The sequence below is a fragment of the Mesoplodon mirus genome, assembly GCF_964341445.2.
Source record: "Mesoplodon mirus genome assembly, chromosome: 2".
In the NCBI taxonomy this organism is placed as follows: Eukaryota; Metazoa; Chordata; class Mammalia; order Artiodactyla; family Ziphiidae; genus Mesoplodon; species Mesoplodon mirus.
In genome coordinates this window covers 195,960,329-195,975,512 of record NC_138977.1, presented here as the reverse complement: position 1 = coordinate 195,975,512, position 15,184 = coordinate 195,960,329, and the positions used below count along the sequence as shown (strand labels likewise).

Here is a 15,184-nt window from a genome sequence, read left to right as displayed (position 1 = left end):
CCCAGATAGATCACATCTGAGCCACAAAACAAGTCTCAGAAAATTTAAGAACACTGAAATTATATTAAATAAGCATCTTTTGGGACCACAATGGTATGAAGATAGAAATCAGTTACAAGAAGAATGGAAAAAACACAAACATGTGGAGGCTAAACAACATGATGCTAAGCAACCAGTGGGCCAGTGAAGAAAGAAAAGAGGAAATCACAAAATACCTTGAGACAAATGAAAATGGAAATACAATGTTCCAAAATCAGTGGAACACAGCAAAAGCAGTTTTGAGAAAGAAGTTTATAGTGATCCAGGCCTACCTCGGGAAACAAAAATCTCAAATAAATAATCTAACCTTACACCTAAAGGAACTAGAAAAAGAAGAACAAATAGAGCCCAAAGTTAGTAGAAGGAAGGAAGGAAAAAATATCAGAGCAGAAATAAATGCAATAGAGACTAAAAAACAATAGAAAATACAATGAAACTAAAAGCTGATTCTTTGAAGAGATAAACAAAATTGATAAACCTTTAGCCAAACTCATAAAGAGAGGACCCAAATAAATAAAAACAAATGAAAGAGAAGTTACAACTGATACCACAGAAATGCAAAGGATCATAAGAGTCTGTGATGAACAATTACTTGCCAACAAATTGGACAACCTAGAAGAAATGGATAAATTCCTAGAAACATACAATCTTCTGAGACTGAATCATGAAGAAACAGAAAATCTGAACAGACAGATCACTAGTAATGAAATTGAATCAGTAATCAAAAAGTTCCAGACAAAAGTCCAGAACCACACAGCTTCACAGGTGAACTCTACCAAACATTTTAAAAAGACTTAATATCAATCTGTCTTTCTCAAACTATTCTAAAAAATTAAAGAGAAAAAGGAACACTTCAAAAATCATTCTACAAGGGCAGTGTTACCCTGATACCAAAACCAGATACAGACACTATAAAAAAAAGAAAATCACATGACAGTGTTCCTGATGAACAAAGATGCAAAAATCCTCAGCAAAGTATTAGGAAACCAAATTCAATACATTAAAAGGGTCATATACCACAATGAAGTGGGATTTGTTCCAGCAATTCAAGGATGGTTCCACATCTGCAAATCAATCAACATGAAACATTATATTAACAAAACGAAGGATAAAAATCATATGATCATCCCAACAGATGCAGAAATAGCATTTGACAAAATTCAACATCGATTTATGAAAAAAACTGTCAACAAAGTGAGTATAGAGGGAATATAACCTCAACATAATAAAGGCCATATATGACAGACTCACAACTAACATAATACTCAATGGTGAAAAGCTGAATGCTATTCCTCTGACATCAGGAACAGGACAAGAATGCCCAACCTCACCACTTTTATTCACCATAGTAATGGATTACTATTTTCAGATGACATGCTACTGTGTATAGAAAACCTTAAAGACTCCTCCAAAATAACTGTTAGAACTAATAAATGAATTCAGTGAATCTGTGGGATTCAAAATCAGTATATAGAAATCTGTTATGTTTCTGTATAGTAATAACAAACTTTCAGAAGGAGAAATGAAGGAAATAATCCCATTTACATTTGCATCAAAAAGAATAAAATACCTAGGAATAAATTTAATCAAGGAGGTGAAAGACCTGAACTTTGAAAACTATAAGACATTGATGAAAGAAATTGAAGATGACACAAATAAATGGAAAGATTATGGTATTATGCTCATGGATAGGAGAATTAATATTGGTAAAATGTACACATTACCCAAAGCAATCTACAGATTCAGTGCAATCCCTATGAAAATACGGCATTTTTCACAGAACGGAACAAATAATCCTAAAATTCATATGGAACTGCAAAAGGCCCTTAATAACCAAAGTAGTCTTAAGAAAGAAAAACAAAGTTGGAGTTATCATGCTTCCTGATTTCAAACTATACTAGAAAGCTATAGTAATCAAAACTATATGGCACAAAAATAGATGCATAGATCAATGGGACAGAATAGAGAGCCTAGAAATAAACCCACTCACATGTGTGTCAATTAATTTACAACAGAGGAGCCAAGACCATACATTGGGGAAAAGACATTCTCATCAGCAAGTGATGCTGGGAAAACAATCACTCTCCTATACCATATACAAAAATAAACTCAAAATGAATTAAAGACTTAAATGTAAGGCCTGAAACCATAAAACTCCTAGAAGAAAACATAGGCAGTATGCTCTTTGACATCGTTCTTAGCAATATTTTTTTGGATGTATCTCCTCAGGCAAAAATAAACAAATAGGACTACATCAAACTAAAAAGCTGTTGCACAGCTAAGGAAACCATCAACAAAATGAAAAGACAATCTACTGAATGGTAGAAGATATTTGCAAATGATATATTTGATAAAGGGTTAATATCCAAAATATATAGAGAACTCACACAACTCAACATCAAAAACAATCTGATTTTTAAAATGGGCATTTAAAAAATGAATATACATTTATCCTTGGAAGACATACACGTGGCCAGCAGACACATGAACAGATGCTCAACATCACTACATCAGGGAAATGCAAATCAAAACCACCCCACACCTGTCAGAATGGCTGTCATCAAAAAGACAACAATTAAGAACCATTGTTACTTAAAATTAAAAAAAAAAAACCAATTTGAACATGATTTTTTCTGTATTGAAAGCTTGAATTCGTTTTATATTTGGATCCTTCTGAATCTTTTCTTAGTGTAACTTTTGGAATATGAATTTATAATTGAATATTGAGATGTGAAGCCGTGAAATCAGCAATATTAACAGATCAATGTAAGCAAGAAGTGCCAATTGCCAATCATCACAAGACAGGTACAAAGAAATGTGAAGAAGAAAAAAAAAAAGACAACAAATTAAGTGTTGGCAAGGACACGGAAAAAAGGGAACCCTTGTGCACTATTGGTGGACTTCATGCAGTGCACCAATTGTATGAAGTTTCCTCAAAAAATTAAAAATAGGACTACCATACAATCCAGCAATTCCACTTCTGGGTATTTATCCAGAAAGTATGAGAACACTAATTTGAAAAATATAGGCAGACCTTTGTTCATTGCAGCATTACTTATAGTAGCCAAGATATGGATGAATGGCAAATAGCAAGATTTCATTATTTCTCATGGCTGAGTAATATTCCATTGTGTGTGCGTGTCTGTGTGTGTGTCTTTGTGTCTGTGTACCATACCTCACACACACACACACACACACACACACACACACAGGAATATTACTCAGGCATGAAAATAATGAAATCTTGCCATTTGCAACAGCACGGATGGACCTAGAGGGGTATTTTGCTAAGTGAGATAAGTCAGACAGAGAAAGACAAATACCATATGATTTCACTTATATGTGGAATCTAAAAAACGAAATAAGTGAACAAACAAAACAAACAGACTCACAGATACAGAGGAAAAATTGTTGGTTGCTAGGGGGGGGGTTGGACAAACTAGGTGAAGGTGATTAAGAGGTATAAATTTCCAGTTATAAAATAAATAAGTCAATGGGGATGTAGGGAATATAGTCAGTAATATTTTAAGAACTTTGTGTGGTGACAGATGGTTACTAGACTTATTGTGGTGATCAGTTTGTGATGAATCACTGTGCTGTACACCTGAAACTAATATTGTATGTCAGTTGTACTTCATTGTACACATGTTTTAATCTGATGATATATTATATGGTTTTGCTTGTTACTCTTTATTCATTAAAAGAAAAAAGCACAATCCAACAATTAATAATTTTTTTCTTTTCAGTTTCCCAAAAAAGACTTACAGCAAAATGAATAATCCAGCTATCAAGAGAATAGGAAATCATATCATCAAATCTCCTGAGGACAAGCGAGAATACCGTGGACTAGAGCTGGCCAATGGGATCAAAGTACTTCTCATCAGTGATCCCACAACAGATAAATCATCAGCAGCACTTGATGTACACATAGGTACAGTTTAAAATTATGAATTAAGCTTTGTTCAGTTTCATTGACCTAATGTTGACAATTATTAGAACTCTCCATATTTGTTCGAATGGAGACCTGGTAGTTACCAGTTCGATGTACCTTACTTTGTACAGTAGTCCTGTACAGCTGTTGGTAATCTACAGTAGTCTAAGTTAAATCGCCTTACATTTACCAGAAGTATCTTGTTAGGTTCCCAGCTAAGGTGACCTAGCAGCAAGGAAGTTCATTCCCATCCTTTAAAACAGTGACAGTTCTAATGCCTTTACTTTTATAAACTTTTGATATACTAGGGAATACCATATTTCCTAAATTCTTGTGTGCACATTTCTTCCACATTTAATGCTGCTTTAATCAAGTTATTTCTTATTTATATGTATATTTAGTTTCTTTTTTCCTCTCTGGAAAGCTTTTATTTAACTCAATGGCATTTTAGAATTGGGAAAATAAGATAATAACCATCATAAGTTGAACAAATAATTATTGCCAAGCACAGCTCAGTGTGCTTTGCAAGTTATCATCTAATTTGTAGTTGCACAACTCTCTAAGTAAGGTATGTATACAAAAAGTGACTGAGGGCTTCACCGGTGGTGCAGTGGTTGAGAATCTGCCTGCCAATGCAGAGGACATGGGTTTAAGACCTGGTCCGGGAAGATCCCACGTGATGCGGAGCAACAAAGGCCATGTGCCACAACTACTGAGCCTGCACTCTGGAGCCCACGAGCCACAGCTACTGAAGCCCGCGTTCCCCGCAACAAGATAAGCCACCACAATGAGAAGCCTGCACACCACAATGAAGAGTAGCCCCCACTCACAGCAACTAGAGAAAGCCCGCGTGCAGCAACGAAGACCCAGTGCGGCCAAAAAAGAAAAAAAAAAAAGTGACAGAAGCAAAATATTTTGCTCAAAGTTTTACAGCTAGTAGAGCTGCTAACCCCCAAACATATGCTCTTAGCACTATGCTATATTGCCTCCTGCAATAAAATATGAGAGCTACAAAGTTTCTAGCTCTTTGAAACAGTGAATTCAACTCTTCCTCTTAGTGTGATGTGTGAGGAAACTAATGTCCAGAGGAGTTAAGTATCTGCCCAAGGCCACCAACTAACTGATATCAAAGGCTGGGGCTTGAATCTAAAAAGCACCATTTAGAGTAGCCTATGCTTAACTTTCTCTGACTGTGGTTGGAGTTATCATGCTAACAGAAGTTCCAAATCATCTGTGATTCATCTGTACTCCATAGCTTTCAACATTTAAAAAAATGATTTATTATATATGTATATTTTCTCTTCTCTTTCAGGTTCCTTGTCAGATCCTGCAAATATTGCTGGCTTAAGTCATTTTTGTGAACATATGCTATTTTTAGGAACAAAGAAATACCCTAAAGAAAATGAATACAGCCAGTTTCTCAGTGAGCATGCAGGAAGTTCAAATGCCTTTACTAGTGGAGAGCATACCAATTACTATTTTGATGTTTCTCATGAACACCTAGAAGGTGCCCTAGACAGGTAATGCTGAAAATACCCTATGAATTATCCACCTTTGTTCACTTATCATGTTAATAATAATAATTAATATTTTTACAAAGATGTCTTCACAGCTTTATAGCTTAACAAAAGATATTTTAACCAGTATTTTCCCTCTCTGGATTTTATAAAAAAGAAAATAATGAATGATGTCATATATTTACTTTGTGGTAGAGGAAAAATAATGGCATGACTTTAAAGCAGACTTTAAGCCTACAAAATATTTTATTGGCTTATAAAATTCTCACCAGGCCTTCCCATTCTAACTGGTATTACATATGAAGCATGTGATGAAGAATAAACTGTAATAATGTCATGGATCTCCTTTCAACCATACTCCTGTTCCAGAATGCTGGAACTTAAATATTCTGTTCTCCTTTAGTTCCTCAATCCTCAAGGATACTTAGTGGATACAGAATGTTTTGACCTGCTGTTTCAGCCCTGGGGACATTTTGTGAAAGTATTTTCTGGAGCAAGCTCCATTAGGCTATTTTAATTTCTTGGTCAATTTTCTGTACAGCTAACAATATATAATTTTTTATCATATCAGTGATTTGATTCATTGTTCAAAGTGTAATTTTTCCCGTGGTGAATTTTTAGTTTTCTGTGTTACCAAGAAGGTGTAATTCTGCAGCCTTTTGATGGGTCTATAATGAAGTTTGACTTCACCGTTTTAGTAATTCTCAGCTTTAGTTGCTTACTTATATTAATAGTCATTTTTTTTCAAACCTAATAGTTTGAATTTATTCTGTAGCACAAAGAACATTAACAGAACAAGGGCATGGGTTCAGGATACAGGACTGGGTCGGAGTAGCCTGTTTCTTATTTATTCTAGCGTATGTTTCAGTCTTCAGGCAGCAGCTTTGAGGTGTAATCATCTTTTGTATGTATTCCCAGAAGACTTCCATTAATGAGTTCCTTGGGATCATACACTGAATTTAATTTCCTGCTTTACAAATGCTTCAGCAGATGTTCATATAATAGATCTCTGTTTGATGGAGGATGTCTGTTACTTGGATCAGAGTAAAAAAACCACTTATGTAGAGCATCTTTCAAAAATATTGATTATGCTGTGTCAGAATCATGACCCTTTATGTGGACTTATCCAGCTATGGTATGTAGCTATTAGGCACTTTTCCCAGCCTGAATTGAGGTAGGTAAAAGTGGTTATATGTCTAGAAGTATCTGTTTCCATATATCTTTGATTATAGGCTCCGGATAGATGGAGTTTCCCTTTGGATTAGTATACATAAAGTACTTAGCACGGGATTGTATTCACTATGTGCTTAAAATAATATCAAGTAATGGTAACCGTCTTTTTTACGGCTGGACTATGAGGTGCAGTTGCTGAGATGTTTATAAACCCAGGAGTCTCTTAGGCCCACTGAGTAGTAGTCGCATTCAGACAGAGCCTCTTCTCTTGGCTCCATCTGACTTCTGGACGTTGTTTTTTTATAAGATGGGGTCTAAAGTTTCTTAAGAAGACTTATTACTATATGAAATCATGATTTAAATTGCAACCTGATATAGGAGAGTTAATTTATTAACTAAAGGAATCTTAGTTCAGCTTTGGTACTACTATTAAAGAATAGCCTCAAGAAAAGCATATTGGTTACTTATGTTAAAGTTACATGCCATGTTATTTGTTGAACCACTGCTTATTAAATTTTTAAAATTCTCTTAATATTTCATAAAAGCCCATAATTATGTCTTAGTCAAACTACTGTGTCATAGGTTTTTCACTCCATTATTTTTTCCACTAATTAAAGTTTGTTTCCTTTTCTTTATAAGAAGGAAAAATATTCAGATAGAGCCTTTTAAAAATAGGTCACTTAGTGTGTCCTAAAATGCCTGAGTCTTAGTGAAATTGCACTTAAAACTGTAAATTTAAGATTTATTGCCTAAGAACCATCACCTGCCTTTTCCTTTCTTGGAGAATTAGGCATATACAACAGGGATTTTCATGGACATGCCGAATTGTAAATCTTAAATACATTGCTTCTGTCTCATAAGTCTGCCCTGACTTTTTGTTGCTGTATTGTGGTTTATAATAAGAAATATATATTTGGTCTTTGTCCCTGGTCCTGGCCCATAGCTCCTAAAACCCTTGGAATTTCCTGAGATGAGAGCCAAAGGTTGCTTTTTGTTATTTTAATGAAGTGACTTTGGGGAAATTCCTTGATAATCTGAGGTTGGGGGCTGGTTGCCAGGGGAGCCAGCCCTGTGATTAAGGGTTGGAACTTTCAGTCCAGGGGCTGGAGATTGACTTCAGTCACCAGTGGTCAGTGATTTACCCAATCCTGACGAGGTTTGGAGAACTTACAGGTTGGTGAACACATGGAGATTTGGGGAGGGTGGCCTGCCTAGAGGGCATGGAGGCTCCATACCCTTCCCACATACCTTGCCTTATGCATCTCTTTCATCTGGCTGTTCCTGAATCATATCCTTTTATAATAAATCCAGTAATTTAGTAAGTAAAACATTTCTGAGTCCTGTAAGCTGATCTAGGAAATTAATCGAACCCGAGGAGGAGGTCGTGGGAACCTCTGATCTACAGCCAGTTGGTCAGAAGCCCAGGTGACAACCTGGACTTGCAATTGGTGTTTGAAGTTGGGGACAGTCTTGTAGGACCTGTGAGATCTGATGATACCAGTATTGAGTTGAATTTTAGGCCACCCAGCTGGTGTCAGAGAATTGCTTGGTGGTGTGGTAACAACACATGGGAATTGTCAGAATCAGAGGTGTTAAATCTTTTTATATTTTCACGAATTATTTAACATACCTGGGGTAGAGTTCTCTGAATTTACATATGTATGATATTATATTTTTCTTCTGTTACTTAGAACTTATATTCCTTTTTTCTTAGTAGCAGTGGTAGTTTTTTCTTATTCTGTAGAATTCATATTTCCTATCTAAGTTTCAAACATTTTTTTTAAAACATATTTTTAAAAGACCACTTAAAATAACAGCTTTCAAATTGTTAATTATGTTTCATACCCTTAGGTTTGCACAGTTTTTCCTGTGCCCCTTGTTTGATGAGAGTTGCAAAGACAGAGAGGTAAATGCAGTTGATTCAGAACATGAGAAGAATGTGATGAATGATGCTTGGAGACTCTTTCAGTTGGAGAAAGCTACAGGGAATCCCAAACACCCCTTCAGCAAATTTGGAACAGGTTTGTCAGCTGCGGCTCTAATGCATCCATTCTCCTTGACCTCATTTAAACCATGGCCCATTTGCCCTTTGCCCAGTATTGTATTTTACAGTTCAGGATAGAAGACTGCAGAACTCCTTGTTCCTACCTACCCTGTTCATAAACTCAGAGTCTGGAGCTGATAAATGGTTGTTATATCATTGTTACTCCTTGGTATTTCTTAAACCATGCCCCTACACATATGTTACCTGGCAGGTCCCTATGTAGGCACCTATATTTGTGATTCGTGACCTAAGAAGAGGTTAAAGCTTAGGTATGTGAGCTTCATGGAGAAGGTGATAGTTTATTGAGAAGAAGAGTGACCAAATAGGAAGCAAGTTTGTTGGATAACAAGGTGATAGAATTGAATTTAGATTTTAGAAGTAGTAAGAATGAAGTGGTAATAATCCCTTTAACAGATGAGTAACATTTTGGCTAGTAGTTCAAAAAGAAGGATGTCAACAGGAGTTGGGCCCTTGGCATTGGATATTTTTTTTAATTGAGGTGTAGTTGATGTACAGTATTATGTAATTTTCAGGTGTACAACAGAGTGATTCTGGCATTGGACTTTGTACGTAATACGTGGAATGATATTCTCAAAATTGTAGTAACAGTGACCTAAGCAGTTATTTAGCCCTCTAGAGGTTACTCTGGCCATCCCATACAAATAGGGGTCTGACTGTTTAAGGAACAGAGCAGTTAGAGCTGTGAATAGATATTTTTTTAAAATATTTATTTATTTATTTGGCTGCACCGGGTCTTAGCTGTAGCATGTGGGATCTTTTAGTTGTGGCATGCGGGATCTTTAGTTGCAGCATGCAGGATCTTTTAGTTGCAGCATGCAAACTCTTAGTTGTGGTATGTGGGATCTAGTTCACTGACCAAGGAGGGATTGAACCCGGGCCGCCTGCATTGGGAGCTTGGAGTCTTAGCCACTGGGCCACCAGGGAAGTCCCTGTGAGTAGATATTAACCAGCATTTCAAAGGGAGGAGATAATAGATCTCTTTATTCTGAATAAATAGAATGCTCACTTCGAGGCTTGTTGAACCCCCCTGCTCCCATCACCTCCACCTCTACTATCTACAGGTAGATGCATAGCGTCTGCTCCGGGCATGACTGTAGAAGACACACAAGGTCCCTGCTCTCAGTGTGCTACAGCATCCTGGTAGGAGATGAGAAGTGGGGATAACAGGGAGTAGAATAAAATAAATGTAGAGATTCTGGATTTTACAATTGTACCCTTTTCCTTTATTCAGTTTTTCATTAAAAAGTACATTTAATTTAAATATTTAAATGATACAAAAGTTTTTTTTTTTAAAGCAAAAACAAAATGTTGCCCTTTTCTTCATCTACTCTTGCCATTACCACTTCACCAGATGTAATCATTGTTAAAGGTTGCTGTGGGGGCTTCCCTGGTGGCTCAGTGGTTGAGAGCCCACCTGCCGATGCAGGGGACACGGGTTCGTGCCCAGTCCAGGAAGATCCCACATGCCGTGGAGCGGCTGGGCCCGTGAGCCATGGCCGCTGAGCCTGCGCGTCCGGAGCCTGTGCTCTGCAACCGGAGAGGCCACAACAGTTGAGAGGCCCGCGTACCGCAAAAAAAAAAAAAAAAAAAAAAGTTGCTGTGATTTTAAAATACTGCTTTGGGGATTATGAAATAGCATAAAAATAATAGATTGTTTAGGGTACTTAAAATTTATGATTATTACGTAAGTTAATTTGGGGGACTTTTAAAAAAACTATAAAGACAGCTTTCTTTCAGTTTGGATACCATTCTAATATATCTAGCAGCAGCCAGGGAATTAGCATAGCTTTATAGAAATAGGAGTTTCTAAAAATTGTAATTAGAAGCAGTGATACTGTATTCGTTAGACTTATAATATTTGGCACCCTGTGACGGCGTCATTGCTAAGGTGAATATTGTGGTCCCTAAAATGTCTATGTAATGATTAATTATCTGAAAAGTGGCTTTCGTAGAGGACATCAGCATACATGGTATATCAAGAGGGACTGAGTTCTAAAAACCAAATTTCAAAATCACTACATCCAAGTGAGTTGTGGTCCTTTAAATAGTTCCTTTGGCAGGTTAGATACCTCCACCAACAATGCTGCTATTGTGCAGAACGCGTTAGAGCTCCTCTTTGGGAGTTGCCTTCTTTTAAATAGTTTCACTGGTGCTAAATCACAATCAGCATAATCAGGAAGCAGGCACAGATCTTCCAGAAATAAATCCAGTGAATAAGGTGAGCAGTATTACCTCTGGTCACAAACAAGAAACAATCTTAAAATGTCCTAGAAGAAGGTTTCGGGAGTGATGGGCAAAGAAAAGCATTGAATGAGGTCAGTTACGTAGAGGTGGAGTTTAAGAGCATATTTCTTTTTTAACCACTGACAAGGCTAGGCAGTTAGCAAAATATGAGGTAATGTAAACAGCTATGAGGTGAGTTTGCCAGACTCAGTACCAAAGTACAGAAAATGTGATATAAGTAATGCAAATACCAAGTTACCTACTGATTTTAGAAATATAAACTAACATTGAACTTTCTGGAGTAGAGGTTCTGTCGATTGTTAAGGTCACAGACAAGTTTGAAAGTATGATGAAAGCTGTATACCCTTATCTTAGAAATTACCCACGTATAAAATTTTGCAAAAGTCATTCTTGCAGAAGAATCCTTGTCAGAAATTCATACTTAATTTACTTCTATTATTTTTTAGTAACTTAAGATGTTTTTGTGAATGTGGGCCATTTTGTCCATCAAGGGATTATGATTTATTATTTTAACATTAATATTTAAAATATTAAAATATTATTTTAATAATATTATTATTATTTAATATCAGGAAAAGCTGGGTATTTTTAAATGAACAAAAACCAAGCATTGTGTTCTGTATTTTTTTTTTAATTTTTTGCTTTATAACAAATTTAATCAGTTATACATATACATATGTTCCCATATCCCCTCCCTTTTGCGTCTCCCTCCCACCCTCCCTATCCCACCTCTCCAGGCGGTCACAAAGCACCGAGCTGATCTCCCTGTGCTATGCGGCTGCTTCCCACTAGCTATCTACCTTACGTTTGGTAGTGTATATATGTCCATGCCGCTCTTTCACTTTGTCACAGCTTACCCTTCCCCCTCCCCATATCCTCAAGTCCATTCTCTAGTAGGTCTGTGTCTTTATTCCTGTCTTACCCCTATGTTCTTCATGACATTTTTTTTTCTTAAATTCCATATATATGTGTCAGCATACAGTATTTGTCTTTCTCTTTCTGACTTACTTCACTCTGTATGACAGACTCTAGGTCCATCCACCTCATTACAAATAGCTCAATTTCATTTCTTTTTATGGCTGAGTAATATTCCATTGTATATATGTGCCACATCTTCTTTACCCATTCATCCGATGATGGACACTTAGGTTGTTTCCATCTCCGGGCTATTGTAAATAGGGCTGCTATGAACATTTTGGTACATGTCTCTTTTTGAATTATGGTTTTCTCAGGGTATATGCCCAGTAGTGGGATTGCTGGGTCATATGGTAGTTCTATTTGTAGTTTTTTAAGGAACCTCCATACCGTTCTACATAGTGGCTGAACCAATTCACATTCCCACCAGCAGTGCAAGAGTGTTCAACCTTACAATACAATGTTAGTCCTTAACAGTACTTTTTCTTTATACAACCCACAGTAAGAAGCATATTTTACTCAGAGCACATGTATGCATGTTTGTGTAAGCAACTGAAACAAAAGTTTTACCAAACAATATCTTTCTTATATTTTCAGATGTAGTCTGGTACCCTCTGTTATATTCTGTTTCTTTTCAAAAAAATTCTGGTCTGCCAATACATTAAATTTATTTCATCACAATCGAGTGGGTCCCAACCTACAGTTTAAGTAATTCAGAGTGATAGGCAGTCATTTCATAGGCAGTGATAGACCCAGGAAAAGCATTTGATAAAACTCCTTCACGAACAAAACAACAAAAAAGCACTCATTCATGAACAAAACAACAAAAAACTCTTGAGTTGATAACAACCTATGCCAGACATCATGATTAATCTTGAAGTTTCAAAGGAATTTCTGTTGAAAGGCAAAAACAAAACAAGAATACCCTCTAATCACTTTTTTGTCCAGTTTTCGTAGGTACTAGTCATTGCAGGAAGTTAAGGGAAAAAACCGTGATAAGGAAGAGGTTGAAAGGAAGCAAAAGGAAACTTTCCTTATTTTCATATGATATGATTGCATAAAAAATTCAAGAACTCTTCAGATCAGTCATTAAAAATAAGATTATTGGGCTTCCCTGGTGGCGCAGTGGTTGAGAGTCCACCTGCCAATGCAGGGGACGCGGGTTCGTGCCCCTGGCTGGGAAGATCCCACATGCTGTGGAGTGGCTGGGCCCGTGAGCCATGGCCGCTGGGCCTGCGCGTCCAGAGCTTGTGCTCCGCGACGGGAGAGGCCACAGCAGTGAGAGGCCCACGTACCGCAAAAAATAAATAAATAAATAAATAAATAATAAGATTATTCACCAGCGTTGCCAAAAGAAGAGAAACACTAACATTGTATTCTTGTATCAATAGTAATCAATTAGAAAAATGCTACAGGAAAAATTATTTCATTTACAATATAAAAATAGCTATAAGGTATTTAGAAATAACTCTAACAGAAGAGCAAGAAATATATAATGGATATAAAAGAATGCCTGAGTAGGGCTTCCCTGGTGGTGCAGTGGTTAAGAATCCGCCTGCCAGTGCAGGGGACACAGGTTCGAGCCCTTGTCCAGGAGCATTCCACATGCCGTGGAGCAACTAAGCCCATGTGCCACAACTACTCAGCCTGCATTCTAGAGCCTGCGAGCCACAGCTACTGAGCCCACGTGCCACAACAACTGAAGCCTGTGCGCCTAGAGCCCGTGCTCCACAACAAGAGAAGCCACCTCAATGAGAAGCCCGCACACCACAACGAAGAGTAGCCCCCGCTCGCCACAACTAGAGAAAAGCCCACACACAGCAACAAAGACCCGATGCAGCCAAAAATAAATAAATAAAATAAATTAAAAAAAAAAAACTTGAGTAAACAGGAAGATAAACCATGTCCATGAATGGGTAAATTCAACATTACACAGTTATTTCACCCATAATTTATCTAAATTCAGTGTAGCGCCATTTGAAAGCCCTAGAAGTTTTTATTTTATAGTCTTATAATCTGCTTATAAAATTAATAAGAAAGAGTAAAGGGCCAAGAATAGCTAAGATAATTTTGAAGAACCACAAAGAAGGCACTACGTCTACCAGATATCAAAATTTTAGTCGTTACAGTAGCGGAACTGGTGCAAGGATACCTGAAGGTAACAGTAGAATAGACTATAGACCCTAGAAGCATATCCACAAGTGTATGGAAACTTGACACAAGACAGAGGTACATTACAAATTAGTAAGTAAAGGATGGACCTTTCAATAACTGGTGCAGTGGCAATTAATTATCTAGGTAGAAATAAGTAAAATTAGATCTCATCTCACACCATGCACAAAAATAAATTCCAGGCTGATTGGACCTAATTATAGAAAGAAAACTTTATACAACTTTTAGAAGAAAATACACGAGAATTTTTAAGAATCTTAAGATAGGAAAAGCGTTCTCAAGCACACATAGCACAAACCATATTTTTAGAGGTAAAGATAAACCACAGATTTAAAGATAAATTTGACTTCATTAAAACTTAAGATTTCTGTTCAACAGAAACACAAAAACAGAAGACAAGCACATACCCAGTGAAGATACTTGCAAAGCATATAGCAGATAAGAACTTCTATAAGTAAATAAGTAAAAGATAAAACAGCTCACTAGAGAAATAGGCAAAGGCTGTTTTGAGTCATTTACTTTGTTTGAAAGTCATTTTTGTAGATATTATTTGCTAAATCTGTCTCCACACACACGTCTTCATTGACTCCATGTGTGATCCTCCTAGCCTCAGACTTCAGCCAGGAATCCCACCTCCCACTAGCATATTCCTACGTGATGTAAAGTTTTGTCCTCTGAAGGTGGGCTGTGCTGAGGTTGCATCTTTGCTGTACCACTGAATGGCTGAGAGAGACTCTGGGCCAGTTTCTTAGCTTCTGTAAGCCTCAGTTTCCTCCCATGTCAGGTTGGTGTGAGGATTAAAAGAGGTTGTGCGTGTGAAGTGGTTAGCCAAAAGTCTGGCCATAAAGGTGCTCAGTAAATGATAGTAGCCTCCGTAATAATATAATAGAGGATCAGTAGCTGTGAAAGACAGCAAAACTTTGAAAAGGTCTTTGCCATGAAGTTGTGAGGGGCAGCCAGGGCTGCTTGAGGAGTCAGTGGGTTTGATGAACTGACTGTTGGGCAGTGTTATTAGAGAAGTGTTGTTCTCCTGTTCTGTTTTCAGGCTGAACCAGTGGTTGGTGACCACATTCCCTTTGCCCCTTCATTTATCACTCACACATGCCTTTAGTTTTAGTTCCATAGTTC

The 15,184-nt window shown here is 37.1% G+C and overlaps 1 protein-coding gene across 2 annotated transcripts in view; it reads left to right on the top strand.

Annotated features, from left to right (window-relative positions):
* IDE (insulin degrading enzyme) overlaps positions 1 to 15,184 on the top strand; it is a 122,693-nt gene that overhangs the window by 44,151 nt on the left and 63,358 nt on the right. For both annotated transcript variants that reach the window (XM_082630053.1, XM_082630052.1), the window contains exons 2-4: positions 3,786 to 3,970; positions 5,283 to 5,490; positions 8,512 to 8,681. In XM_082630053.1, coding sequence (XP_082486179.1) covers positions 3,786 to 3,970; positions 5,283 to 5,490; positions 8,512 to 8,681 — 563 coding nt within the window. The remainder of the gene's footprint in view (positions 1 to 3,785; positions 3,971 to 5,282; positions 5,491 to 8,511; positions 8,682 to 15,184) is intronic.